Source organism: Ciconia boyciana, chromosome 2 (genome assembly GCF_034638445.1).
Source record: "Ciconia boyciana chromosome 2, ASM3463844v1, whole genome shotgun sequence".
In the NCBI taxonomy this organism is placed as follows: domain Eukaryota; kingdom Metazoa; phylum Chordata; class Aves; order Ciconiiformes; family Ciconiidae; genus Ciconia; species Ciconia boyciana.
This window is the reverse complement of record NC_132935.1, coordinates 132,421,830-132,449,699: the sequence shown is the minus strand read 5'-3', so window position 1 is coordinate 132,449,699 and position 27,870 is coordinate 132,421,830. Positions and strand designations below refer to the sequence as shown.

The following is a 27,870-nucleotide window of genomic DNA, read 5'->3' as shown; positions in this document are numbered from 1 at the left end:
ACAAAAGAATTCCTGTTGGTATCAAGACCAAAGCATTCACATGAGCATCAGCTTTAGGAAGCTTTGCAGCTAGATAAAATACAGTGGAGCTCCTACTATGGCCTTTCTTGCGACGTGGCACATCCAGATCTCTTTTCCAGTTTCTGATATCCACAAAAGGTGAGAATATAATATCCTTGAGTTATCTACCCTCCATCAACTTTGGTTGAAGTTTTACTCTCTCCCCAAAACAAGGAAGGGGGACATGTAAAGGACAGGCTAGGCTCACCATCCTTTGGTACCTAGAGAACTGAGATAGAAAAATCAAGCTTGCTCTAACCAACCTACTCGCAGTGCTCTTTCTCAGGCAAAGTCCTTAGTAGAAGTTTTTCCCATGAAAGGCCTTAAGAATTTGGTGCACTATTTTTGAACTTCATAAGAAAATTGATTTTCCCATCCAAAAAACCTATATAGCTATTATATAGCTCTATTTGCTTTCACAAGATTTGTTTCACTGACTGAAACGCAAGTAACAAACAATGAATACAAGTAGGATGATCTCTTGACTTCACTCCATCTTCAGTCTGTCAATGACTGAAATGATAACAAACCTAAGAGTAAACAAAACAGTAAATCTCTCTCGGCTATTAGACAGGTTCTAATCTATTGATAAATCTAGATAATCTTCCTTGCTCTAGGCAGCAATCTAGGCATTGCAGACATATCCTCATAAAACCTAAGGAGGAAAGGATTTTTCAAGGCATGTACTGCAGTAATTCAAACTAGATTTACTGCAGGCTTTATCATGGCTGCTTTTTTTTTTTTTAAATACAAGTTAAAAAGAAATTTGTAATTTAGGAAAGCAAGTTTTTATTAAAGGAATTTTAATAAAGAAAAACAACGTTAACTGTGCAAAAAATCATATTTTCAAATTCTAACAGCTGCTCCTAGTAAAATAGCAAGTGAAACATCAGCTCTAAAAATCCTCAAAGAGAAATAGTGCCCTAGCACATTAGAGAAAGCCAATAATTCCTGAAGTCTGTGAAATTACAGACAGAAATATCAGCTGGTGTTCATACACAACATCTTGTCTTCCAGCAATTTATTACTGTCCCAAGAGCCTGTAAAAACTTACATCAATGAACCCACAGTGTCAAATTCTCAGTTAACTTAAGCCTCAGTTATACTCAGCTCAGTAGAGCAATGTTGATTTACCTCAAATGAGGGTTTACACATAGCAATTTCAAATATTCCCCTTGGTACAGACTAAGCAAAGATAAAAATTCATAAGTATACAGCAGAATTTGGTATCTGGCCAGCTTTTAACCCCATTTAAAAACTCAGAGTAACCCTATAAATTCTTATGCATCCGCTGCACTAGAGGGGGTCTAAGTTAAAAATCAGCAAATTGAGTATGGAGAGCAATGTTTGCAAGATGAAAGAAATGTAACAGAGGCATTAAAAAAATAAAAGAAAAAGAAGCCAAGATGTGTCAGTTACTATGCAGAGCAAGCTCTGCTCAGCTGTCAGTGTTTTTCCTCACGCTATGGTGGTTTGAATCATTTTGCAGTAAGCAAAATGACTTTAAAATAGAGATTACTGTAAATGAACAGACAACTGAGCTTAAACACAAATTGGATGCAAGGTCTATCTGAGCCAAGCTTACCTTACACTTCTGTAGGGGAGAACAGCCTGTTTTGTTTGGGTAGCACTGACCACACTATGGGTACTTGGCACGTTATTAGCTCCAGGGGCAATCATGAGAAATTCACTCCGCATCCATTTCTCTGTAAGAGAAGTTCCTACTGCCCTAGGTGGTTCGTGATCAGGGCACCAATAATGAGGATCCCTTGCCATCTTCCTCTCCCTTTTATAGTTATGAAAAATATATTACTGCTTCTGTAAACTGCTATTTTCCCAGCAACTTGAACTAAATGCTAGTTATTTCAGGTACCAGTTAAAGCATATCAGATCTCTATGACATTAATCAGCAGTGAAGTGATGAGCACTGACATGATGAGCAAGTTCCAAAGTTCTTAACCCAATACAGAACCAAAATGGCTGGATTTCAAAAAACAGGAGCTGATTCTTCCCACTATAAGAGCTGTTTTTCTTTTGGCCTCTATCCTTATTCTGCCATGTACAACAGCTGAGGATATTTTGCGTGGTAACAGATTTATTGATCCAATTTCCCCTCTTCCTGGAACCTGCATGCTCCCTCCCACCAAATCTTTGTACACACTGAGTCTGGGAAGCGCAGCGGAACTGCAGTCAGGAATTACAGGTTGGTCAGGAATTACACTCAGTGTACTCCCACATTTTTCAAGATCCTAATCCATCTGTATTGCAACTTATACACATATGGTGGGACTGTGAAACATAGAGGGTAGGATTATAGATCTGATTGACAGAGCTGTCCTGAGTCACCATCTCTAAGGGAGAAAACACCACATTGATACCTTTTCCTTCCAGTTATTTATTTTATCCAGTAAATACTATGTTTCCTTGTTTTTAAAAGTTGTTTTGTGGGGAACATGTGGTTTGTGGTTTCCACATTCATGCTAAAGCATAACATTTATGCTGCACATCTGTCTACTAAAAACTGCTTTTAAGAATCAACTTCCAGCTGTAAATGAATTCCATCAGCTTACCCCTTTCCCTGCCCCCGTGTCTGGCATAATAGCCATACAACAGTGCTGTACAATGTGTGCACATAAACAACTGGAACATTGCACAACTACCAGACAGACTGTAAGAGTGACAAATAAGGCTTCTAACAGATGGAAGCTCTTTCATACTTGCCACTTTGGAAAGTATAAAAAGCACAGATCACTACAGCAGCTAGACTTATTTCAGCTGTCACTAACAACCTTTGAAGCAAGGTGCTTGCAACCCCTGGGAAAAAGTCAGGGTGCTCTATGACCTTTTGCAAGTATGATTTATTAACATCCAACTAAATTGGTTACAGAGACAAAAATAATAAATCAAATTGCGCATCAAGGTGCTCCAACATTATTACAAATTTTTTGAGTAAGTGAAGCAGAAAACAGGAATGATCCTGACTACAGAACGTTTTCTTAAAAATCTGAAAGTCAGTGATAATTCTAACACATAAAATACCTTTCTTCATTCTGAAATCACTAATGCCCTATCAAAACAAACAACAAATTCAGCATTTAGCAGCTTAGTGTATGTAATACCTCACACATGTGGTATGTTTTTCCAGTACTGGAACTAGTAAAATACTGTTAACATAACGACAAGACTGACGGATTCTCAGGGATACCAACAATCTCAAAGGTGCGGAGCTGAAGGAGCTCATCACCTCTTGTGGATCAACCTCCCAAACATTCTCATAAGCTTTAATACAGCTTTGTTTCATACAACAAAACCACCAAAAAATTATATATAAAAAAGGAACCGCTTAAAATAATTTTTTAACATATGGCAACTATTTATGTGGAAAATGTCTCTTATTGCTTTCAAAAGCTGCAGCAAGAACAGTATCTAAGAACTGAGCAGTACAATAATACATTTGGTGATAAGTTACAGCATTTACTAAGTTTCAACAGATAAGCCAGATAACGTGCAGTTTCTTATGAACCCACAGCTGCTGGAGTAAGTTGCACCCACCAGTAGCTAGAAAATAGAAAGGATGAGTTAGTGAATACTGTGAATTTTATTTATAGTAGGCATAATCCATGAATGAAAACACACTCAACCAAAAAAAGCCCCTTCTATTTTAACTTCACTCCTTTGAATACCACCATCTGACTCTAGCCCTTGCAAGACGTATTCAGTTATGTGGAGAAGCTGGATTTCATCCTTCTCTCTATTATATATGCACTGTGGGCCAAGTTTTGCACTCCTCTTCAGCTTGCCCCCTCTGTACGAGTTGTACACCCACAAAAAAAAGATGTATTGTACAAAATAAGATATGCTGAAAATTTCCTGCTCTGCAAAGCTGGTCATCTAGAGAGATGACAGAAGAGATTTACACAAAAGCCGATGCAAGGACATTAATTAGGAGTACGCTGAGCAGCTGTAGCTGCACATTTCCGTAGCACACTACCCTTACCAGGTCTGACTCCAGAGTGCAAGTGGGAAGCAAGTCCTGTTCACAGTCAAGGAAAAGATACAGAAGTAGGCCACAATGTTTATGGGGAAAGTTTTTAACTACAGCTTTTGGGCATGATTTGTCATTTAAAAGCTTGTTAGAATGGACTGTTTTCCTATTCTTCAGAATTTTTTTTAATAAAGAGAAAATGGGACACTGAATAACGACTTTTAGACATGAGGGGACACATAGAAAACCTAAACAGGACTGTAAATGGCTGAGGTAAAGTGAGGGGCATGGGAAGGGGTGGGGTTTTTGTTAGATTGTTTTTTGGGGGTTTTTTTTGAGACCGGCACTGGGCCTTTGTGCAACCCCAATGCTGTCCCTGGTTGTACGTTCTGGCCCCATGAATTTGTGTTCCTTTCTGTACAGTGATCTGGCTTCAACACTAAACTGCCAAATAATAAGGTGATAGTGTTTGCAGCCACCACCTCCTTCAGGGGCCAGCTTTTAAAAGAAAGCAGCAATCCTGCTTCCAGTCCTTCAAAGAAAACTTGTTGGTGGAAGAACAGATCTCTAGGATGTTTCCTTCTCAAAATTTTGGCTGTTTTTGTTCTTCCTTCCATGCAACTAATTTTCCAAGCTCTGTATAAAGAACCTAAGTACTTTACTGGATCTGTATTTCAAAAAGCATCTAAAAGAAGTAAATTGGTGCTGGCAAACTAACATATAAAGCATATCTCAGAGAGCAGAGATTAAGAAAGGAATGCAATGATTAATGGTGCCCTCCAGTTCCACTCAGTCGAAAGGGCACTTTATGCTATCAAGGGTAGTCTCCTAAACAAGTTGCGCTGTTTCATAATCCCAAACTTACACTGTATCAAAATCAGAAACCAAGTGTCAAGTCTGCAAATCTGGAAGTAGAGCTGTGGGTTTCTGTTTCTATGAACACTGTTGCCCTGGATTTTTTTTCTTTCTTTGCTGTGTAATTTGAAAACTGAGCCAGTGTTTTAACACCCAAAGGCCTGAGCTGCTCCATCATCTTGACATAAGTTTATAATGAGTTTTTTACTTTGTAAATGGATACACAAAGAAAGGCAGTGCTAGATGAGTGCTTCTCAAATTGCCCTCCAAAATCATATTAAGTAATGCTTATAAAGTCATCAAATAAGAGAGCTATAACAGCAGGCAATAGTCATCAGGAAATTTTAAGACTGATCCATTGAGCTAAACAGCTTGGGGATCACTGCTGTGTATGAAAGGAAGCAGTAAGTTGCCTGATACGTTCTTTTTACCGTTCAGTGTAGAAATGGGGGAAAAAAGTCCCTCGATGTCAGTTATTAAAAACAAGAGCTGTCTTAGTTATATAGCAGAAAGCTAATGTAAGTTTTGCACCCATTAACACATCTGAAGTTTTGGGGAAGAAAATTTCGTATTTTACAAAGAATTTCGTATTTTACAAAATTTCATATTTTACAAAGAATATCTGTATAGAGTATATTAAGGTTTGTGAATGATGAATATATTTTTATGCAGAAATACACAGAAGTAAAATCAAGACAATTTTCTTCCACTTCTTCATATACAGTTGACAGAAGTTTAACAACTAAACCAAATTGTTTTGTACAAAAGTAAGCAGGGACAACTATACTGCAGTTGGAAACATGGGGTCAGAGAATCATTCACAACTGGCTACACCATGTTTGCAGATGTGTATCAGAGATTTACAGAAGGAGCTATTGTGCAATGATTTTGCTTCATGTGTTTAAGAAATGCCCTGCATTATTCTCAGGCATTATTTTTCTGGAGATGATAGTAAAGTTCTGAAGTTTACCTTCTTGATATGGGAATTTTGCTGAAGAAAATTTTATATAACGCACTACTCAGCCCAATGCTTCTTGTCTTTTGATTAATGACATTTTAGACATTTTAGATTGTAAGATACAAGGCGACACTGCCAGTCTGATTTCTCAAAAACCATGACTCAAACACCCGATATGAGATTAGTTTTGTTTAACACCTGCTGGTTTTCTAATCTTTAACTTTGCCTTTTGGCCTCTAATCCTTTAATTTCAGATGCTATCAACTACTAGGTCATATGACTAAGTATGGGGAAATCCTCTCCACACATAGAAAATACAAACCCAGCAATCAGATCAGACAGTAATCGCAGTAGCTGCCAAATATGATGATGAGCAAGTTTAATGCTTCCTCCACAAATTTTGCTCCCTTTCTTAAAAAAGCTTTTTTTTTATTTGCCCTACCCTCTTTTGTTGTTAAACGGATGTTATTTTTAGTATAAATGGTAATTACCAACAGCAAGAATAATTACAAATATCAACTCATTTCTGTGCCAGGTTTTGACAGTCAATACAAGAATAAAACACAGGAAGGGAACAAGCCATGAAGAGATCCTCACCTCCCTTGAAAAGCCCAACAGTCCCCAAAGGTTAAGATTTCCTTTGGAATCAAAGCCCAGATTTTGTCTTTGTATTGATGTGAACCTTGCCTTATTGTGAGCTGCTGGCATGGTAGTCAAGTCTTTAAAAGACGTATTAAATAGAAAGAATTGTGCTAACTTCTTTGGTAATAAATTACAGAGATAGTAGTGAGGCAGAGTTCCTGGGCAAAGTGACAAAGGGTGAAAAAACATTCATCTGCCTCTAAGACAATGGGGCTTCAAGGTAACAGAAAGCAAAATTCAAATATACATCTAATCTGACATCACAGATTTGGTTCAAAATGGAAGCGTTCATAGTATTTCCTTCATGTTACATATAATACATGGATCAATTTTTAATGGGTTTTCTTTAGAACAATGCAGCACACAGTAAAGTGCAAGCTTTTCTAAGCTACTAGTCTCCCTAGGAAGTCTCCCTTATCCATGCCCTGTCCAATTGTTCCAGTCATAAGCCAGTTAAACATGCCAACAACATTTGCATTTGTGTCATTGAAGTGGCATGTAAGAAAAAGAAAAGGTGGTGGTGACGGGATAGAGATCTAAACTTGGAAACCCTGTTGTTGCCAGAGAGTCACAGACACATAGAACAGACTTGAAGAATCATGGGTCAGGCTTAGGTTGCAGATAGGCAGGAATGCAAATTATTCTGTTAATGACTGTGGCATTGTGATTTGACAGAAAAACCAGAAATACTGCCCATCTCTATAATCTTAATTCAAAAGTGCGACTTCTGCTACATTTGTTTCCTGCTATATTTCTGACCTATGGTTTAGCAGTTTCACAAATCTAGTTATATGTATAAAATTACAGGAAAGAGATGCAACTGATTTAGTGCAAGACACTTGAATATTTATCTGAACATAACAAACAAACAGAGGAAGAGCAAAGACTCCATACATTTCTCCATAAGGCAGATGGTCATTTTTTAAATATAAGATCTTAAATATGCTGTTTATTTCTCAAGAGGTAGAAAATATCAAAATACTAAGAAAAAATCTCTAGCTTAAAACAATCAGTTTGCTTACTTTTTAAAAAGTCTTACTGTTGCAATTTTTAGGTTAATAAAAACAAATGAAGCTATGGAAGCACAGGATTTCATGCTCTGTATAGATTTTACTTACTGGAAAAAGAGAGCTTCTTCATCTAGTCAGTGCTCAAGCATTATGTACAAAGGATCTCCTCCTCTTGCCCTGTTGGAGGCTATAAAATCTGAAGATTCCCAGTGGAAAATTTTGGCGATTCCTGAATTTCTAGCACTACATTTAGCCAGGTACAGTTTATGTATAAGGCAGTAGAACCACTGATGTAAGCTCAGAACTACCTCTTCCATAATGCTAAGAAGAAAGCTAACAGAAACAAAAGCGTATTTAAATCTTTTCTACAGGCAGCAAGGGATCATACTCAGATTCCAGCACCAGCTGATAATCTGTTTTAGCCATTTATACCAGCCCACAGACAGCTGAACTATTAATTGAACTGTGGAAGCCTACTTACAGTTTGAGTTACTAAGGCTTGCACTCTGATTTCTCAGCACAGCTAGGAGATGCTGATGCTATTGTCTCCAATGCAATTCAATAAGGCATAAGTTAACTCAGAACTGACATTATTACACATTGGAAAAGTAGTGTAAAAGCTCCTCTTTTCCTTCTCACTGTTAACATTCAATACTATTTATTAAATACTTTATAAAAAGAAGTTAGGGTATTTATACATTCAAACAATCACTGCAATAGTCAGAGTAAAGAAAACAAATGAATTATCAGATTCTAAATTAAGCACAATTCTGGAGATATGCACACTTACACACATACACACGCCCCACACATATATTATATGTGTGTGTGTGTGTATATATAGATATATGTATATATATAGATATATTTTATATATACTTCTTTTAAATCAGATCCAAGAATACAGCACAGAATATCTTCACTTGGCTCCTCTTTCACCAGAGGACAGGATTGTCCAGTTTGGAAAAACCAGGTTCTTTTCTAAGGTCCATGTAGGTTCCATTGCTCACCCAGGAATCATCGTTGGATTTCCTATCAAAGATTAAACAAATGCCTTAAATGTAAAGCTTGTATTTTCCATACATATGCTGTGTAATGCAGTGTAGCACTGTGCGCAGATACCCAATCCAGCCCATGAACCAGGTGCTCTGCAACTCAGTACAGCCTTCAAACAAGGCTATATGGCTTGGGGAGTCGAACTGGTATGTCTGCACTGGGCCTTGGAGATGCACCTCAGTAGCCTAGTGTTCAGCTGAGATCAACACTCTTACTTCACTGTCACATATCAGTGCTTAGCACTTAAAACTACAGTACGGGTTTACTTTGTGGTCTCAAAGGCAGCTTTGAGTGGAAAGTGGAAACTTTCCTTTTACCTCTCCAAAGATGGCCCACCACAGTTATTGCATAAAGAGAGTCTTTACCTCTCAGTCAAGACTCATTGCACTAGGTACCATACCCTGAAGGAAGCAGTCTGCTTTTGATCTAGTGTACAATATTTTTGGCACAACAGCAAATTATTATTTTAAGTAAATCAAGGCTTGTGACTGGTTCAAGAGAGAAATCACTATTGAAAAGCCAAATGCATAATTCACATCTAGCACTGGGTAACACTTTTGCTATATAGTAATTAAATTTTTTATTCTGTTATTTAAATCCACAGCACAAATCTCAGTTTTTAAATCCTCATTGTGAGGATTCATATCCTCATCCACATTCACAGTCCTCATTGTGAATATACAATTACAGACTATTAGACTTTGTCTCTATCCTATCTTATTAGCCTGCTGGAAGCAACATTTGCTTCTCTGTGGCAGGTGTGATTGACTTGTGATGAGTTAGCTCACCAGCTCCTTGGACAAGTAGTGGAGTGCGGCATTTCCTTTTTGCACCTATTTTAAACGTTTCTGTGCTCGTCAGAAGTACAGTATGTATCTATCCAGAAAAAAATTAGGATCACAGATCTGTTAACTGTGATACATAGGCCCGTACAACATTCACCTTGGCTCCAATTCTTTCATTGCAGGAGAACAGAGAAGCTGAAGGGCAAAAGGCCATGTCCTCACTAGCATTCATTTTTGGCTTTTGATGGCTGAAGTCTCCCTTTAATTGATTTACAACAGGAAGAAATAAAGTGCCCTCTGAATGATAATTCTGTCCCTATCATATAGGGAAAACATGTTCAAAAATAGCCCTGGAAATGAAAGGCTCCAACTCTGCACACTTCTGCACAAGGCCATCCCACTGAATTCAGCAGAGGTAATTAAGCTAAATACAGCTACTTCACCTTGCTTGAAAGAATCAAAGATGCTACATTCACTCAGGCAAATTCAAACATAGACTAAATATCCATCACCATCAAGGCAAAAAAATTAGAAAGAAATTCAGGGATGCACTAATGAAAAAGCAATACATAATCTTGAGTTTTAATTAAGTCTGGAGTGTTCTACATTGCCAAAGTACAAAAATCAAGAATATAGAAGAAACATGGAAAAAAATGGGGCCCGCTCTATGGCAGTTTAGAAACAGAATTATAATAAGAATTTCAATAAATGATAGTATATGCTAATTATTATATAGTACCTGAAAAATCTAGGCTGATGCTCTAGATTGTTTTCTTCCAGCACCTTCCGTCGTTCTCTCTGTAGCTGCTCAATCCTCTGCTTTTGCATTTCAGCTCCTTCAATATTCCCTTCTTCTAGAAACCTGTTGCACCAGTGGTGATAAGAGACACAATTGGTGCTCCTGTCCCCCATCTTTGCCAGGTCCTCTAGAGCTCCAGAATCTAATCTTTACAGCAGGGAGTTCACAGTGTTTGAAAGGTAAACAGCTACACCTGCAGAAAACTGCACTATCAAAAAGCACTTAAGGAAAAGTAACTCTCGTAACAAGCTCAGTCATCGTTATATTATATTCTTTTCCTTGGAAGTTAGCAACAGTAGAAATTGCACCGCAGAAAGAAATTTCAAGTGTCTCAGTTTTTGGCTATTCAAACACAGTACACTCAACGTCCAGTACCTGAAGTACTGAAGTTTTAACACCTTTGAAAATATCTAGATAACATCTAGTTACCTAGAAGCATGCAAGAGCCAATTTTAGGAAACACTGGTCCATAATGATAGATCATCTCTTGATAAGCAATTAAAATGTCTGTTTCAGATGCACACGAATGTAGAAGTAGAAACACACTGCAGGTATCCACAAAATAGTCTGAGCTTAGGGTAAAGTGAGCATAAAGCACAGAAGATTAAGAACTATTTGAAGAAGATATTTAAGAGTTAAAACTTCTTACCTTTGGTCCGGCCTAAAACGTGTATCAGTGGATGGGAGTAATGACCTAGTTTGCAGATCCAGTTCATTTAACTCCAGTGCAAATTGAGTAAATCCATACCACTGTTCATAATCTTTAGGCATTGGATCTACAGAAGAAAAGAGTACATTCAGAATTCCAATTAATTGCTATTATCTTTAGAAGGAAAATTCCAAGCTCCCCTCAGTCATTTGTTCATCTCTGAACCACAGTCTCAATTCTGGGGGAATAAGAGGTTTTTAATAATGTGACAAAAGAGAACATCCCACTTGATAATTGCACTGCAACAAAACAGATTTCTGTTCTCTCAGCTGAATCAGAGCACAACTGTGATGAAGGCCATGGTATTATCATAGTGCTTTTTCAAACTACAGTAGACAAAACCCCACGAGTCCGGGAGAAGTTCAGATATGGCTGTCATTACAGCATTGATCTTTGTGGGCTATCCTCCCATGTTTAATACATGAAATACACTACACTTCTGTACACAAAAAGTGTGTGGGGGTGTGTGTTCCTTTTTTTTTTTTTCTCCTTCCTTTTAGAGTCCTCAATACCCACTTCATGGCCAAATATGAAAATGAGGGAGAATGGAGAAAACGCAGGAAGCCGTGGGATTAAGTTCTCCATATTATTTGAGTTAAATGTTGTATTCTTCTGGTCTAAATTTTAAATGCTTGACAAAAATCTAATATTCCACATAGAAATAACAGGAAGTTGGGGCCTAATAAAGAGATGAAAATAGTAAGCTTATTCTCAAGCAGATCTTAAGTTCTGTACATTAGCCATTCTGATCACTAACTTGCTCTCCATATGCAGTTTGAAGATGTTGTTGTCCCACAGTATAAACTTTCATGCCACTTCCCAAAGAGTCTATGCACAACTTTCCCGGCTTTATCCATGACACTGCCTTCAATCTCATGTGCATTTGGATTCCAATACTTTGCCTAGAATTAAAAGAAACAACGGGAAAAAAGGTGCATAAGAGATCAAGTGTGAGTGATTTTGCCATGTCAGTAGCACCATGCTGTAGAGTGGTTTTCTGAAATGGAAACTATTCATTTAGGTGTGCACTACAATATCATATGCAAACAACTGCTGTTAGTACTATTAATTGGCTTATGAAAATACTAATGTCGAGAATCACATTTATTTTGTTTGCTTTTTTCCAGGGCAGTACTAGGTGAAGCATAACCGACTCCTGACTTAGTTATCTACATCTTCCCCATCTACATCTGTTCTCTTGCAGAAGAGGAAGAGAAGGAACTGATACAGTAACCTCCACTTTAGACAATTTACAATATCAAAGATGTAGGATTTGCAGGCTCTCAATCTTTAAAATTTGAACTCTAAACATCGATTGCAACTCTGCAAATACATTACAGTACTTTCAAATAAGTATTTGGAAAAAAAAATCACCCTAATGCTTCTTAGAAAGCACAAAGTATTCAGGAAAAAAATAAGAAAAGGAAACTTTCCTTCTGCTGCTGAGCATGCCATGCTGCATAGGTACGCTGAAGTACTTAGCTTGTATCTGTATGGTCTGTTTCTATGAAAAGCACAGCCTTTCTCCAGCAATCAGATACAGAAAATGCAGGTTAAGGTGTCTCCTAGCATACTTTGCAAAACTATTTCTCAGGTTAGAAATTTTGGCATCGTTTTAGGTTTTCATTGATTTTCCTTTACTAGGAAGAAGTCATCTATTGCCAAAAACTAATTTTAATTTCAGTTATGAGGGCATTTCCTGAGGAAGTCATATCTTGACGCCTTGTACTGAAGCAAAAGCTCTGAGTAACACCACAAACTCTCACATAAGCTCCTCTGAGTACCTGCAAAGGGCTAGAAAAGAGCATTAGAGAGGGCTAGAGAAGCACCCTGCATAAGCACTGGTTCTACAGTTGCTGAATGAATGCGACCACAGTGCATGCCAACGCATTAGCAGGAGGCATGTGGTAAGCCACCTTGTGCCTACCTCTCTCATCAAACACACAGTAGGTTTTTCATCATATTTCTTCCTTTCCTTTCCCCACACTTTTCTGCATCTCAGGTGGAATCACCTGAGAAAGCTGTTGCTTCTCTTTCTTGTCTGGCTCTACCTAGTGAGTGGCAGTTCCTTCAGAGTTAAAGTTTCTCAAAGAATCACAGGTAATTACAGCAGAACTATAGGAAAATACAACTTGTAAGCAGTTGTACTGAGCTTCAGCAGACAGCATCCACCCACTGCTGTGTCTGTTAGAAAAGGCACTGCCAACATTGCTGTGGTTACTGCTGTGGTTACCTTTATGAAAGTCAGTTTGCAGTGGCAAGTGTCATCGTTAAGATTTTTGACGATGATCTCTCCATAGTGTTCAATCCATCTTTGCCCACTTAAGATGTTATGGATGCAAGATGTCACCTTGTTCCATGCAAAATGGTCTTTAAAACTGCAAAAAAAATACACACAAGAAAATCTCATCTCATGCCATGTTCAAACAAGCTCATAAGCTTGTGAAAAAAAATTGCAGAGAACCTGCATTAGAAAAACCCCGGAAAACAATTTTTTTTCTGGAATGCCTCATCTTCTTGTCCCACACCTTCTCAAAAACAAACTCCATGACAACAATCCTGTCTTCCAGAAAACCCTTTTCATTTCTGCTATAAACTTAGGTCTTGAACTCAGTTTTCTCTCAATTTACTTACCCCTGTTTACCAGTTTTAAGTTTCCAAAAGTAATCATTCTAATATCTTCCACTGTCTGAAATGCCCATTTCACAGCTTGTAACACAGTGACAACTGAAAACACAAAGACATGGGCCACCAGAGTCATCAGAAGGCTTATTGAGAGGAATGAGCTTGGCTCAAGCTCTCAAGGCTGAGCCTATGTGTGTGCTTCAGGCAAGAGCAAAAGTTCTCACCAGGTAGTTCAAGATGCAGTTGCACACTGGAAGACAGCAGACAGGGAGAGATGAGAAATACCAATAGGTAATACATTTTACCTTTTATTAAAGAAGTATATGTTCTTATAAAAGAGCTTTATAAAACTTCAAGAAAAGGAAAACTTCAAAATACATGTCTCATTAAGACATATATTCTACAGTTTGTTTTGGGTATTGATAGCCAAGTAGCTACTGGTAAGATAAAGGGTAAACTTAAAAATCACCAGTTTCCCTAGAGCAACTGCCTCGCACACGTCCCATGAGGATATTACAATCTTTCCTTACCTCCCTTTAATCACTTGCTTTCACTTAGTGCTTTGTAAGAGCATGCACAAGGACAGTTTTTACAGACTAGCAGATATGCATCCAATTCACCCCACAGTAACTTGTTTTCCTGCCCCTACCTGCACGTCACATGCTCTATTATGCATGCTAAAAATACTGTATTTGCTAAAAAAATAACCTTAATACTAATGTTTCATTTTTGCCTATAGCCTCAGTACCTTTTTTGTACCCAATTCTGTATCAGATACACAGGGATACAAACCAGCACATGGAGACAACACATGAATCGGATGATTTTCCATGGGGAAAATAATAATTAGGCCCCACCATGGGCCCTAATCCATTAGTTAGCTTGCCTCTGAACCCTCACTCACATCCTAAAGACCTTTCACTCCACAGCTTAGGCTAGCCACTATGAACACAACATGTTTTATAAATTACCTTTGGATACTATCTTACTATGTCGCAATTTTACCCACTTAAAAGAAAAAGGCATGCTTAGTCGTTTAGTCTGATAAGTGCTAGTTATTTTTCTTTTTTCAGATGGCAGAATAATTAATTTTGTAGACTCTCTTTGGAAAACAGATTTAATTGGAACACTACTCAACCTTTAGACCTCTGGTTCTGCAAACACGATGGATATAGGCCAAATTTTAAAGGATTTTAATTGTTGATCTATAATGGGCACTCTGACAAGCCAGCATAGGAACACTGCAGATTTCTATTTTAAAAAAATTAAACTATACTCAACACTTAACTACAGTGGCTGCTTACTTCCTTGGATAATAAACACCAGATATGCAACTGGTTCTATTTATCACTTACAATAGTTATTTATGCAGTGATGATAGCTATCAGCCTCACCTACAGACCAGGACCCCATGGTGTTAGGGTCCGTACAAATATAGGTACAAAAGACAACAACACGTTCTCCCACAAACCCATATTCAAGCAAAAGAATTCATTGCTTCCTCTACCACGCAGTTTTTCCCTGTGAGTTTAAAATGCACAAAGCTTGAAATTCAACTGAAGTATGAAAATACCAACTTTGCTTTTTTCAAGATACACAGGAGTGATGTTTTTTATTTCATCTTTTGTTTTTTATAACCCTTGGAAGAGTTAGTGCCTCTGTTATATGCTTCTGGTTTTGGTTTGGTTTTGTTTTGTTCCCCCCCCCCCCTTCTTTTTAAACTAAATCATAATCACCAATTCTTCCAAAGGTCTAATAAGGCATGGCACAGCTTGTTCTCATCTGGATAAACGTGGCTCCAGTGTGTGCAAACATGTGTGTGCCTGTGTGTGAACAGCAATGCACAACTGCAGCACTTACGCTGGAAGAGTTACATGTGTTGTACCAACTGGAACAATTTCCATGGACTTTCCCCAGAATTTGTTTTTCCATCTTACATCTGAAACAGGAAGAGGGGAAAAAAATGACAGGTTTAGTCATAAGCATGGGTGAATCATTCTGTTTGGGTTCTACTTTATTTTCAAGAAATGCAAAATAACAAAGTGCAACATAATAAAAGTGTTCAAAGAATGCTGCGGACCTTCGAACATGGTTTTGTTTGGGGTTCTTTTCATTACATTATTGGTTATTTAAATAGCAAAGTAAGAGAGATTTAAAAGTCCTCTCAAAAACTTTTTCAAAAGAGAGGAATTTGAATAAGCTATAGACAGCATATATTTATCTGCAATTCAGTTGTGAGTGAATGAATGCAAACATTTCCAAAAACAAAAGCAGAATTTCAAAATACAAAAATATAGCAACTAAGAACATCCACAGTGAAGAAGCAAAAGAATGTTTCAAAGGGCACAAAATTGCAGAGGGATTTAGTCCAACTTCCTCTGTAAGTTTAACTGGTCTTTTAAAATCTTGTCTGAATCACAGAAGGACGTATCCAAGTCTCAAGTCATTTCTCCGAAAAATGATGAGAAATCTCAATGCAAGTTTAGCCAAATTTATTGAGCAAAAACACCTGGAAGAGAAAGAAACATGGACAGAGAAGCATGGCAGAAAGGGTTTAGAGTTAAATTAGGCTAGATACTCAGGCAGTAACTTTCATAGTAACTTCAGAGCTCAGAGGAATAGTCTCCTTGCTGTATTAGACACTAGGAACTCCATTCCCTGCCCAATCTGAAAAAGAGGGAAAAAATCTCTAGTCTCAAAAAGATGCTAGTACTAACACAAGGAAAACCAAAACACTGTTTCCTATGCAATTGTGGGGGGAAGCTGTTATGCTGGCTGTGAGATAGATGCTCAAACTGTAGTTAGATTACATACCTCCCAAGTACATACGTTCAAGTGATAGGACTGAGCCACACAAAGCTGCCTACCATTGCAAAGCCTAGAATGGGACATAGGGCAGAATTCCTCATGAAAAAAGTAACCCTTTTCTTGTCACTTGAGGAAAGGACCTTTTTTTTTTTAATTTTGAAGTTTGATGCTGGGCCAGCGCCCTTAGTGACAGCAATTCTGTTGTGATTCCTGTACTAGACAATAAGAGGTCCAAAACTACCTTGACTATGATGGTGTTGAGCCAAATTCTCTACTAGCTTTCTCTCTTCTGCAGTGGGATGGGAGAGAAAGGGCAAAGGCACACCCTGCTGAGTTTAACAGTTAAAATGTATTATCAGACTGTGTTATGTTCTGTGTTCTCATAAATGGCACAGCTGTCCCACAGAGATCAGTACATGGGAAACATCTTGGAAAACAGTGTGTAACTTGATCATCCAAAATTTTCGACAGCTAAGAAAAGCAAAGTGTTCTTTTCAAAGCTATGCTCAGACTAATTCAGGCACAGATGCTGTAATAGTTGGAACTTTCTATTCTGCATTTCCCTTGTTCATGCATCCACACTCCTTTGCAAAAGCAGAGTCAGCTTCATAAGTCAGGGAAAATGTTTTCCAAAATAACTGGCCCTGTCAGAACCCAGTCTTCTGGCTCACTAGAGATGATCAAGAGATTTCTTGATGTTGAAACAGATGAACTAAGGTCAGTGTCTGGTGGGATGACAGCACTACTCCGGCAATGTTGCTGAGGACTGTCTGCTTTTCGGCTGAAGAGATAATATGGTAAGTGAAAAGGTCTTTGCACACAGCAAGAACTTACCTCATTACCAAGCTACCTTTATGATTAATTTGATGTTAATCTTTCCATGTAAGTTAATATAGCCCCATAACAAGAGGCCACAGCATTTACAAACTGCCTTTGCATTGGAAGAAAATCATTCTCTAGATCTCCTATGAGCTCAGCTAGCCACATTTAAAAACAAAACAAAACAAACCCCCAAAACCCTGCAGCACCCTGAGTCTCCTGTGCTCATCAAGAACAAATCTCAGACTCTTTCTCATTGACCAGATTCTCAGCTCTCATCTTTACAGAAGAGCTTTGTTCTCTACATGCAAGTGTTAAAATATTTGAGTGATAACCATTGTCAAGATCTGTTAAATCAGTCTCATCAGTTTTTATTAAGACAGGCTGCTATCTAGTGTTATTTATACAGTATTCAGTTATTGCATAAATTTTTGGTCATCTCTCCTTTTTGGCTAAGAACAAAAGGACTCTTGTCCCTGTATTTGTTTACAAAGCAAAGAATTATATGGAATAATGAAACCCAGACTAATGACAGAGTTCCAATTTCTGTTCAGTATGGCTCCATCCGTAATAACTATAATCAAGTCAGCAGAGTCAATCATAAGAGAATTAAAGGTTATAATATGGCTACATTGTGAATTGACAAACCTCTGGGTGAAGGATTTTAACCGAGTTAAAAGGCACAGTTATGTTCTGTGTACACTCCAAAAATATCTAACCACACAGGTACTGTGACTGGCTGACAACTTCACCAGTATTACACAGCAAACAAAGCTCCAAAACAGTTATTTTGAAACACAATGTTAGTAGTCAAATAGCACAAAATCTTACATACTGTAATAATGCCAGCAGAGAAAGACATGGTAAATATATTTATCCTTGCTGTTATGCTCATTTTTGGAATTTTTTTTTCAAAACAGGTTTACAAGATCTGCCAAGGCTCAGGATTTAACTTGTAGTTTTTCAAGCTGAGTTCTAGCTTGTTTGTTTTAGAAATAGCTTGAGGTACAATTCTTCCTTACTAAAGGGTGTCCATCCCCCCCCCCCCAAGAAAACCTGATTTTAAAGAAATGCAGATATTTGTACATGAAAAGAATAATCAATTAATGTTATAAAAAAACTTGAACATTTTTATAATGACAGAACATCCAAGTAAAAAGCATGCAAGTAGGTATAGGCTAGCATTTCTTAAAGCCATTCTAATATACTTTAAGCAGGGAATTTCACCTTTTCCCAATTTCTGGATATTTCATGTTAGACATACAATGAAAATATTATGAATACTGTAAAAGTAAATGATAGACTGAAGAGTTACCTTGCCAAAAAGCAAAATTCACAGATTCAGCATGGCATGCAGAAATAGGTGGATGGTGACTGACCTAATAGCAAGACATGAAAGGGGAAAAAAAAAAGATGGACATATTAACACTTGAACAGTCATTCCGGTTTGGGTTCTTTTTTTTTTTTTTTCCCCTTCATTTTTCATTCATATATGGCATTTACAATTTGACCGTTTACTTTCCTTTTGCAGTTGTGTCCTAAAGGGGGAGTCAGTGCGATTAATAAGGTACTGAGACCTAAGAAGCCTTGAAAGAAATGGGAAGCACTTATTTTAAAAGGCCTGTGAATTTTGTTCATCGAGTGAAAATCTAACTATATATTTTGTACATTGTTTCTAAGGTGGTAATTACATTTACCCTTAGGACCTCTTCATGTATTAACAGAAGCTGCACTTTGAGCACACAGACAAAAATAAAAAAAACAAAGGGCCAAATTCTTCTGTACAGTAAATACCCACAAAACCCTGACTAAGAGGGAGGAGACAGAGATCAGCATCTCTGAGGGGCCACGGGTGGAGAAATCAAGCCATGAAGTTCCATCTAGCAAACCCTACTACTGCAGTAGTGACACCCCAGGTGTTTCTAGTGCGAAACTCTAACCACGTGCACTGCATTTTATCAGCTTTGGGTAATAGCGCATACATGAATTAGGGCAACCACCAAAATAGCAAAGCAAGGACTGTGAGTAAACAAACAAATACACAATGCAGACTATTAAAAGGAAATAGTAAATAATAAAGTAACTGCACAAAGTGAAAGCAGCCACTCATCCTTGGCTGTAAATTCTCGCATCTGGGTGAACACAACCAACAACTGACCAGGACCAACTCTCTGATGCATAATGCCTGTTGTTCTTTTGACAAAGACAACTTTATTTTCAAGTCAAATTGCTATTTCCCACTATGAATTTAATTTCTTAACCACATACATGGCTCAAATGCAGTTTTACTTTCTTCTTTGTTACTCATTTTGCAAATCTGTTATTGAGCATTTTTTCCTCAGGCATCCAGTTATTTACTGAACATCCTCTTCTTAGTTTTAAGGAAAAAAAAAAAAAGAGAGAAAAGTACTAATTACTCTCAGCTATGCCCTAATCCACCAAGAGCAATGCACTCTCTCTTGCATACTGCACGCAGATTAACCCCAGATGTCACTATAATTCATGGGTTAAACTTAGCTCTCACTTAAACTGTTATAATTCCAGAGTAAGGTCATGGTGCTAAGTCGAGTTATTCTAAACTCACTCTAGTAATAGAACAGAATCTCTCTTATTTTATACATTTTGCCTCTCTATTCCACAGATTACATACTATCTGCACTAACAAGTTATCCAGAGTAAGCATCAAAATGCTTGCACAAACAAGCAATAAGCAACAGCTTCTGATGCAAAGAGAAATACTTAATGCTTGCAAGCTGCATGAAGTGTTTTTCTTCCTATACTGCCCTCCCTTCCTAATATTCCTCCACCCCATACTATTACAGTAACTTTACCACTCTATAAACTCACGTCACTTATTGCACATATTAGAACAATAGTTGTTAACAGCCCAAGCCCCCTCATGTATTAAAATTCCTCTTTAGAAAAAGTAGCCTTTGTACTGATTTATCCAATATTCAGGGGGAAATCTCTTCCTTTAATTCAATATGACATTAAGCTCAGTACCAAGCTTTATTCACCACTTTGTTACTCCAATTCGATGTTGCACTGGTAACTGCAGTGCTCTATACATATCATCTTAGAACTGAAGTAACACAATGAAGAACCAGATACACTACTTGAACTTTAAATTTTATTCTTGCTTTGACTGTTTTGCTTTTTTATTTTCCCTTATTTTTACCTTTGCCTGTGACATTTCCCAAAACTAAGGAAAGATCACATAGCACTCCTTTTTGTCAGTTCTAAAACATAATGTACAAAATGTTGTATCTTCAGAGGTGGTCAAAAACACTTTTCGCTGCCTAAAAGAAGCCTCTCAAAAGGCTTTCTCTGATCAAATTTCTAGGTTGTACACCCTTGCCCACTGCACTTTTTGTAATTTTTTTTTTGTTATGTCTAGACAGAACAAGACAGCTTTCAACCATTCTTACTCTGCTAGGCACCAGATTATTTAAGTTTTATCTCTTTTTAACATATGTCTCAAGCTTAGCAATTTTGGTAACTTGGCTGGTTTAAATTTATTATTTTTCACCCATACTTAATAATTATTCTTCTATTGGGGAATTATTTTCCTAAACACTCAGACCTTGATGTGTTGTATACATTCTTCACCTACTAAGCTGTGGTACCAGATATGAAAGGCTTAGCCTACAAAGTATTTGGACAGGAAGCAGAAATATTCATGGTGCCATAGAAAGTACTAGTGGTTGATTGACTCACACAAGGGATATATTTGTTATAAAAGAAGACATTAAACAGCTGAAGATACAGTATTTTTAATGATCACACACAAAAGAAAATGACAAGAATGTGAATGCTTGTTGCAGCCGTGATCAGATTTCAGCACGGGGAGTTGCACTCTACTTAACCAAGTTATCTAGTTACTGGAATAGGCAGCCTGCCAGCCTTTGCTTCTTGAGTGTCAGCTGTTGGTTGTCATATTCCATGCCAGAGTTAGCAGTTTCCTCAAAAAACAATTTTCTTCATTTATAATTCTGCAGCATCCCTTGAGTTTTGCTGGGCTCAGGTTATATAAAATAATTTTGTATTTTGCTATTAATTCCAGAGGATTCCAGCCATGCATTTATAATTAAGCAGTGTATCAAGTAGCAAATCTAAGGGTTGCAGCATACAGTACCTGTTCCGCAAAGAACTGGAAACCCTTATCTTCACGAATACATTCATAGGTTTCTCCAAGCACAGGATTAAATGGCTTACTTCCAGCTCGGTAGTAACTGGATGCATACGCAGAGACTGCAAATGCAGCTATATACACCTGGGAATAACGTGGAATTTTGATTAATTAATTTACCACAACCATGCACAATTTTTGCTATACATTCTAATTTAACAGAAGGAAAAAAAAAAAGGTCTTATCCTGACATCAGATTCTGTATTTTTCCCACCATTTGCAGCCTACAAATATGGATGCCTCCTGCAAGTTAAGCACTAGCTTACCCATTAGAGAATTATTCAGTTTTCAGAGAGTCATTCAAGGGTCCAGGGGGAGTTATTAGGGTCAAACACTGCAAATTTCATCAACTGAAAACAGCATTTCTGAAAACTGTTTGAAACAGCTTAGCATTCTGCAACACAGTTCAAAGCAGTAATCTTAAAAATCACTGTTAGATTTTGTATTATAACTGGCTTTTATAGTTATGGTCTGTGATTCCATGGATCTACCAACTCTCCTTTTCCTAACCATGGCACAGGAAGTATTGGATCAGTTTTCACCAAGTTTGCTATTTCTAATGCAGTTTGAATTGAATTGCCTTTTATCTACTGTGTGCTATTACCTAATCATGAAACTGCTCTTGATGATGATTGAGACACAGGTAACCCTTTCAAATTTTTGCAGTCAACTCAAGCATAATTCCTCCTAAACCTGAGAAATTAGAATTTGGAGTTGTTCGATTCAGGTCTCTTTTGTACCATTTTTCTCCCTTTTCATTCCCTTTTCCTCATCTTGTGAAAGTGTAGATGCTCTCCTTTCACAATTTCAGAAACTGAATCCACTTCAGAATGGCTTTTTTATGAACTATTGCAATTACTATGCAACAGCTTCCATTAATTTTGCCTCAGGAATTTCTCAAAGGCAAAGAATACTCCATTCTGAGGTAATTTCCAGATGCTTGGGTGTGAGAAGGAGGGAAAAGGCTTCTTTTCACTCTCATATGAACAACTACTGCTCATTTCCTTTTCCTTTTAACATATGTTCTCAAGAGAACAAAGAAGGCTATGCACAGAAAATCCCAGTTAATAGCCACACCCTCTTGTCCTGAGAACAGACATGAAATTGTAACCGTTGCAGAGTGTCAGAATGGAGCAAGAGGCTTTTCAAACAGTATTTATAACAGGACTATTTACACTCATTAATAACCTCATTTTAAGATAGGATATATTGAGTTGAAAAGGCTTAATTCAGTTTAAGGGATGATCTATAGCTTCCATTTATGATAAATTAGAGAGCTTTTAATCCTTTATTTACGGGCTTACATATTAAGTAGCTCTTGTGCACCTGGAAGCAGAACGACTGAAATGCATTTTTCTCTTGTTCTTTTGCCAAATATAGAATTCAGGGTTCTGCACTAGCAGAAGATGACACCATTATTGTACCCAACATACATTCATATTGCCCGGTTTTGAGATCAGGCATGAATCAGTTTTGAATCGAACATTTTGGATCAAGCCCAAAACTTCACAAAACCAGACAATAAAACAAATGGAGATCATTTAGTTAATATAAAGATATCACAGTAGAGTAGGTCTGGAAGATCCAGCAACCTCTATGCACAAATGTGTTACCAGATTAGACGCACTTAAAAAAACGTATATTGTACATTTCATACTCAAGAGGGAAGTATATTAGTTCAACCCTCCCTCCCTTTTTGCTGTAAATTTTTAATCTTACAGAGTAAGAGCTGCAAAACAGAACTAAACTACTTATTTGTTTAACATTGCAGGACAACAAGGTACTTGAGGAGAGAGAATTCCTGACAAAGCAACAGAAATTATGCAGAAGAGTCAAAAATAGTGAGTATGTAAGTATGTACAGTACACGTTTGGAGAGTGCCTCTCTCAGCTGGGAGAAAAAGAAAAATGGAACAGAACAACTTCATTTCTTTGGCAGATTGATTTTATATTTACTCTATTATAATTATATTGAATGTTACTAAGTATTTGGAATAACATATTTACCATCCGTTCAAATGGGTTAGGCGTATGCGCTGCTTTATCTAGTAGCTCACTGTACTCCAGCTCCTCGCAGAGACGCTGAAGGGTGTTAAGTGGCTCATTTAATTCAACAGGCATGGACACTTTGGAGAGATCCTTTCCTATGTTATTTCTCAGGATATTCCATAGGCTGATGTTACTCGTGTTAGGACATGGAGCTGGTAAACATGTTCTCCGTTTAGAATTGCATCCAATTCCACTCTCAGAAATACAGTCTGAAAAGGAAGGAAGTGGCAGAACAAGTAAATTCACTGTTTACTTAGTTTCATCCCCTTTGCAAACATACATTAAAATGCAGCCATCTTTTTTCTGTCAAAACTTCCTTCTACCCTCACAATTCATTCAAGTATTTCACTTGTGGTTTGAAGATTGTTATAAATTAGAAAGTTATAAAAATGATAAAATTAAGAACAAGATTTTAATTTCTGTATGTTAACTGAGGTAAATGCCAAGTACAAGAGATGCATGAAAAATGACCTTCCTTCCCCTTAAATGCTATAAGAAAGGCTCAGGCTTTCCACTGAATTTGGAAGAGTAAATATTATAACTATTTTATTTGTAACAGAGACGGATTCCTGTCTGTTTAAGGGACATAAAACCTCCCTCCTCGACAGAGCTTCAATTAAGTTGACACTTCTCAGAAGGCAAGGCGTAACTTACAGATCCAAGCATAATAACAACTCCTACTTATCTTTTCCTACTTTTTTGAATACTCCTACCAGGGAAATTTACTGCATCACAGATTTACATGCAGGCTTTTCCACAGTGCTCCCCATAGTGATTAGCATTTAAAAAAAATTTAGTGATGTTAGCTTTTAGATACACCCATAGGTTGGTGGAGAAATGGCCTGTTTTGAAGGTGGAAAAGCTGAAGCAACTGTGGAGCTATGGGTTTACTGAAGATTAAAAAAAAAGGACTCGTGTCAAGAGTCCTTGACATGAATATCCGAGGTCTGTGTTGCTATGTCAAAGCAATCAGAACAGGATAAATAGTTCTAAGTGTGCCGTGAAATGATTCGTGACAGGATCAAAATAGAGTTACAAGCTTCTGCAACAGGCACTCGTCTGAAGTGATTACATTGCTTAGCTGTACATCAATCTCGTTTCAGAGAGGAATACAGTTGCCACTACAAGAATATATTTTATTTTTACACGTCCTTAGAAGCACCTAGGAAGCTCCTGCCCTAGAATCAGTTACCATTTGGAGACATTCAGGTATAGCCCAGTCTGTCAACCCTGTCCTCATCTGGCTTTCCTCACGTAGCTTTGTCTTGGAGGAATTAAAACAGCACTGGGCAGTACATCTTTCCTGTGCTGTGCATGCCCAAAGAAACACTGCCCTTAAATGTACGATTTCAACCAGTATTTCCTCTGCTGGTCCACTGACATAAGCATGATATCAGCAGTGCTTCTAACAGTGACAAAGTACAGATAACCACAAGGGCTAACTTCTCCATCACCGCCATGTATGCTAGCCCATGCCTCAGATTGAGGTTTTCAAGTGTAATCAGCAACCTCAAAGTTTGGAGGAAGAAATTCCCATCTTTCCTGCCACTCACAAACTAGAAATCCTAATATCTCATTTGACCGAGTTACTGTAACAATGACAGGTGAACTACTTGCAGTCTACTGCTTATCTCTTTCTTTTTGCATAAAAATTGCCTGGGCACTATGAATGAAAACATCTACCTGAAACAATTATGCTGCTAAGAGTTAAGAGGCTGGCTCCTATACTTGCCTCTTGGAAGAATTTATTTAATATCAGAAGAGGCCAAAAAGACGGATGTTCCCTTAGATACCTCAGGAATGAGGGGATATCTGGAGAGGAAGGAGGTAAATGCTAAAAACTTATCCTTGTTCAAAAGAGCTCTGTGAAATGGGATTTGGCTATGTCCTTTGACAGCTTCTAATTAAAAGCAGAATACTAATTGACTGAACTACATATTCTGGACTGGCCCATTAATTGGGGTAAACCGGTGACAAAACAGAATAGGGAAACAACTAAGATATTTGGATACCAAATTTTCTACATGGTGAAGTTTGCCCACCCCTCCATGAAAACAAAAGCCTATGCAGTTCTGGTTTGCAGGAACTGCAAACCAGATGGCCAGCAGCAATAGTGAAGGAGAAAGACATCTGACCTCCAGCTAGACTCAATGACTTTTAAGGCCAGACTAGACCATTCTCATCATGTGGTCTGACCGCCTACATTACAGTGGCCAGAGGATTTTATCATAATCCCACAATTTATGGTTCAGCTAAAGCCCTGCAGGAAAAAGACATCCAGTTTGCTATTAATGGGAGTGGCAGGCTGCCCAAAGCACAAAAATAGTAGGTACCAGAAACATGTGGAGGTGCTGCTAATACGGAAGAGCTTCAGTGATAGTCTTTGTTACAAGAAGATGAACAGCCACACTAGTATGTTTTCTAAGGTCCAGATCATGAGATAAATCAATCTGTATTCTTTCCTATCTTTCAAAAAAAATCTTCATTTTTAAACAGTTACAGACTACAACAGATCTCCAGGTATATCAAACTACCCAAGTTCATAGGGAACCACTGGTCCTTGGAGATGATCAGGAAACAGCTGCTAGTAAGAAACCACCGTTCAGCATTTTTGAAGATAAAAATATATTGATAGAGCGGGAAGAACATTGTGGTTAGCTAAAAGGAGTTGAAGGCACAAAGCCAATTAGTTTGTTATGTCCAATTCTTCTCCCTCTTTTTTTGATTCTGTCTCTAATTAGCAAGACAGTTAAATAAGCATATGTACTAACAAGACTATCATGATTAAAACATGCAAAAAAGAAATCCTTATGGTCACACACCAGGCCTGCCAGTGTGTAATTATTCTCATGTTCCTTTAAACACTGAGTTCTGCTAAAAACAACAGAACTCTGAATGCGGTTGTTAAATTGCAGACTGAAAAAACAGAGTGACAAGAAGAAAATTACTTTTTGAAAAAAAGAAAGCAGCTAGGCCTTGCTACTTTGAAAAATCCTGTGGCCATGAAAGGAACTGAAAAGGAGTGGGAGTTGCACCAAAGAAGCCAAGAAAATAGGTGTTTATCTGCTGATACAGAACCACCATCCTGCTTAATCAACGGTGCCCAGGCCCTGTTAATCAGATTGGTTTTGAACAGCACATTCTGGCTAATCTGAGGCTGTAAGAGAAAAAACACAGGCTGTTTACATCTCAAAACCTGTAATATCAAATTATTTCTCGTAAGAGAAGAAAAATACATCCCAAACAAATAAAGAAAATTCTCAAAACACGGTATAATAAAACACTGAACTTACCTAAAGTTTGTCTTTCATTCTCCGTGTCATTGCTTAGGTTATCTTCTGAGACATTATCACTGATATCACTTACGTATGAGTCATCATCCGATACCTGAGTGTGGGGTGGGGAAATGAGTGAGATACATCACTTGTTAAAATAACCCCATATGCACATGAAAATTGTTACTTTCCGCTGCAATTATTGTTTTAATAGATTTGAACTGTTTAAGCTGTGTTTCAGTATTACAGGAAAGTACTAAGAAGTCCTAAGAAGACACAATTGAGTTTGGGAGACATCACCGTCATTGAAAATTCAACTATTCTAGTGGAAACATGCTTCATCTTCTTGGCCCCACAGCTAAGAAGGCTTTCCTTATATCAAAAGTCAAGGTTTTTATGGACTCTGAGACAGGTGACAAAATGAGCTATTAAGTTTCAATATGCATGATATCAGCCCCAAGGTACCTACAGGTACCACAAGGACAGGTATGAATATATATTTCTATGGTACAATTTCTTAAGCACCTGTATAATGATTCAAGGCAGACAGTACCATATATGCAGTATCTGCATAGCAGCTACCTAATTGCCATTTGCCTTAATGGGCACATAAGACTTCTCCATAATAATTGTTACATTTTACTGTGAAGAGACAATGACAACAAATAAATACATGCAGCATATTAATTTCTAAATGTTTTGAAAATTTGCATTTTCTGGCAGTCATCTGATGTGCAGACAGCACTCAGAAAGACTGCATATCAAGTAGCAGATAAGAAACTACATCAGAATGATGTCAATCTTAATGCTCAGACCTCATTTTCTGAAGAGCTAGCAGACAGTAGGACTTCCTGTGCATCAAAAAATTCTGTGAGAGAGTCAGCTATAGACAGCCTGCTTTCATTGGAGACCTGGTGAACGAGCCCTCTGCTTTCTTCTCTCGAATTTTCCTATTTAAAAGAAATTAAAAGTTTTGAGAGGAGAAGTATCACAAATAGCATTCATGCATGCAATTCCACAGTGACATAACTTAAAGGGCTGTAAAACACTGGGAGAAAATTGCACATGCTCCTCTCCAATTTAGTGAAAGGTAGCATGTGTTTCCAAGAGGGATTTAGAACCAAAGTAAAACAGACCAAAGAGAAGAAGAAGAAAAGAAGGGAAAAAAAGCAATGCATATTCAGTAAATCAGTTATGGCGCTGCATGTACTTTTTCCTAAAAAAAAAAAAAAAAAAAAAAAAAAAAA

General features: G+C 37.6%; 1 protein-coding gene across 7 annotated transcripts in view; it reads right to left on the bottom strand.

Moving 5' to 3' along the window:
- Positions 1-886: 886 nt before the first annotated feature.
- The window catches only part of OSBPL3 (oxysterol binding protein like 3), a 95,626-nt gene continuing 68,642 nt past the window's right edge, over positions 887-27,870 (bottom strand). For 5 of the 7 annotated variants that reach the window (XM_072854118.1, XM_072854117.1, XM_072854114.1 and 2 more), the window contains exons 12-22: positions 27,439-27,573; positions 26,642-26,735; positions 23,307-23,557; positions 21,247-21,384; positions 18,427-18,490; positions 15,345-15,423; positions 13,093-13,237; positions 11,617-11,761; positions 10,800-10,926; positions 10,091-10,297; positions 887-8,542 (exon numbers count right to left, since the gene is read on the bottom strand). In XM_072854118.1, the coding sequence (XP_072710219.1) occupies positions 8,446-8,542; positions 10,091-10,297; positions 10,800-10,926; positions 11,617-11,761; positions 13,093-13,237; positions 15,345-15,423; positions 18,427-18,490; positions 21,247-21,384; positions 23,307-23,557; positions 26,642-26,735; positions 27,439-27,573 (1,482 nt within the window). In that variant the 3' untranslated portion in view covers positions 887-8,445. The remainder of the gene's footprint in view (positions 8,543-10,090; positions 10,298-10,799; positions 10,927-11,616; positions 11,762-13,092; positions 13,238-15,344; positions 15,424-18,426; positions 18,491-21,246; positions 21,385-23,306; positions 23,558-26,641; positions 26,736-27,438; positions 27,574-27,870) is intronic. The other 2 variants (XM_072854120.1, XM_072854121.1) reach the window with 1 other exon arrangement.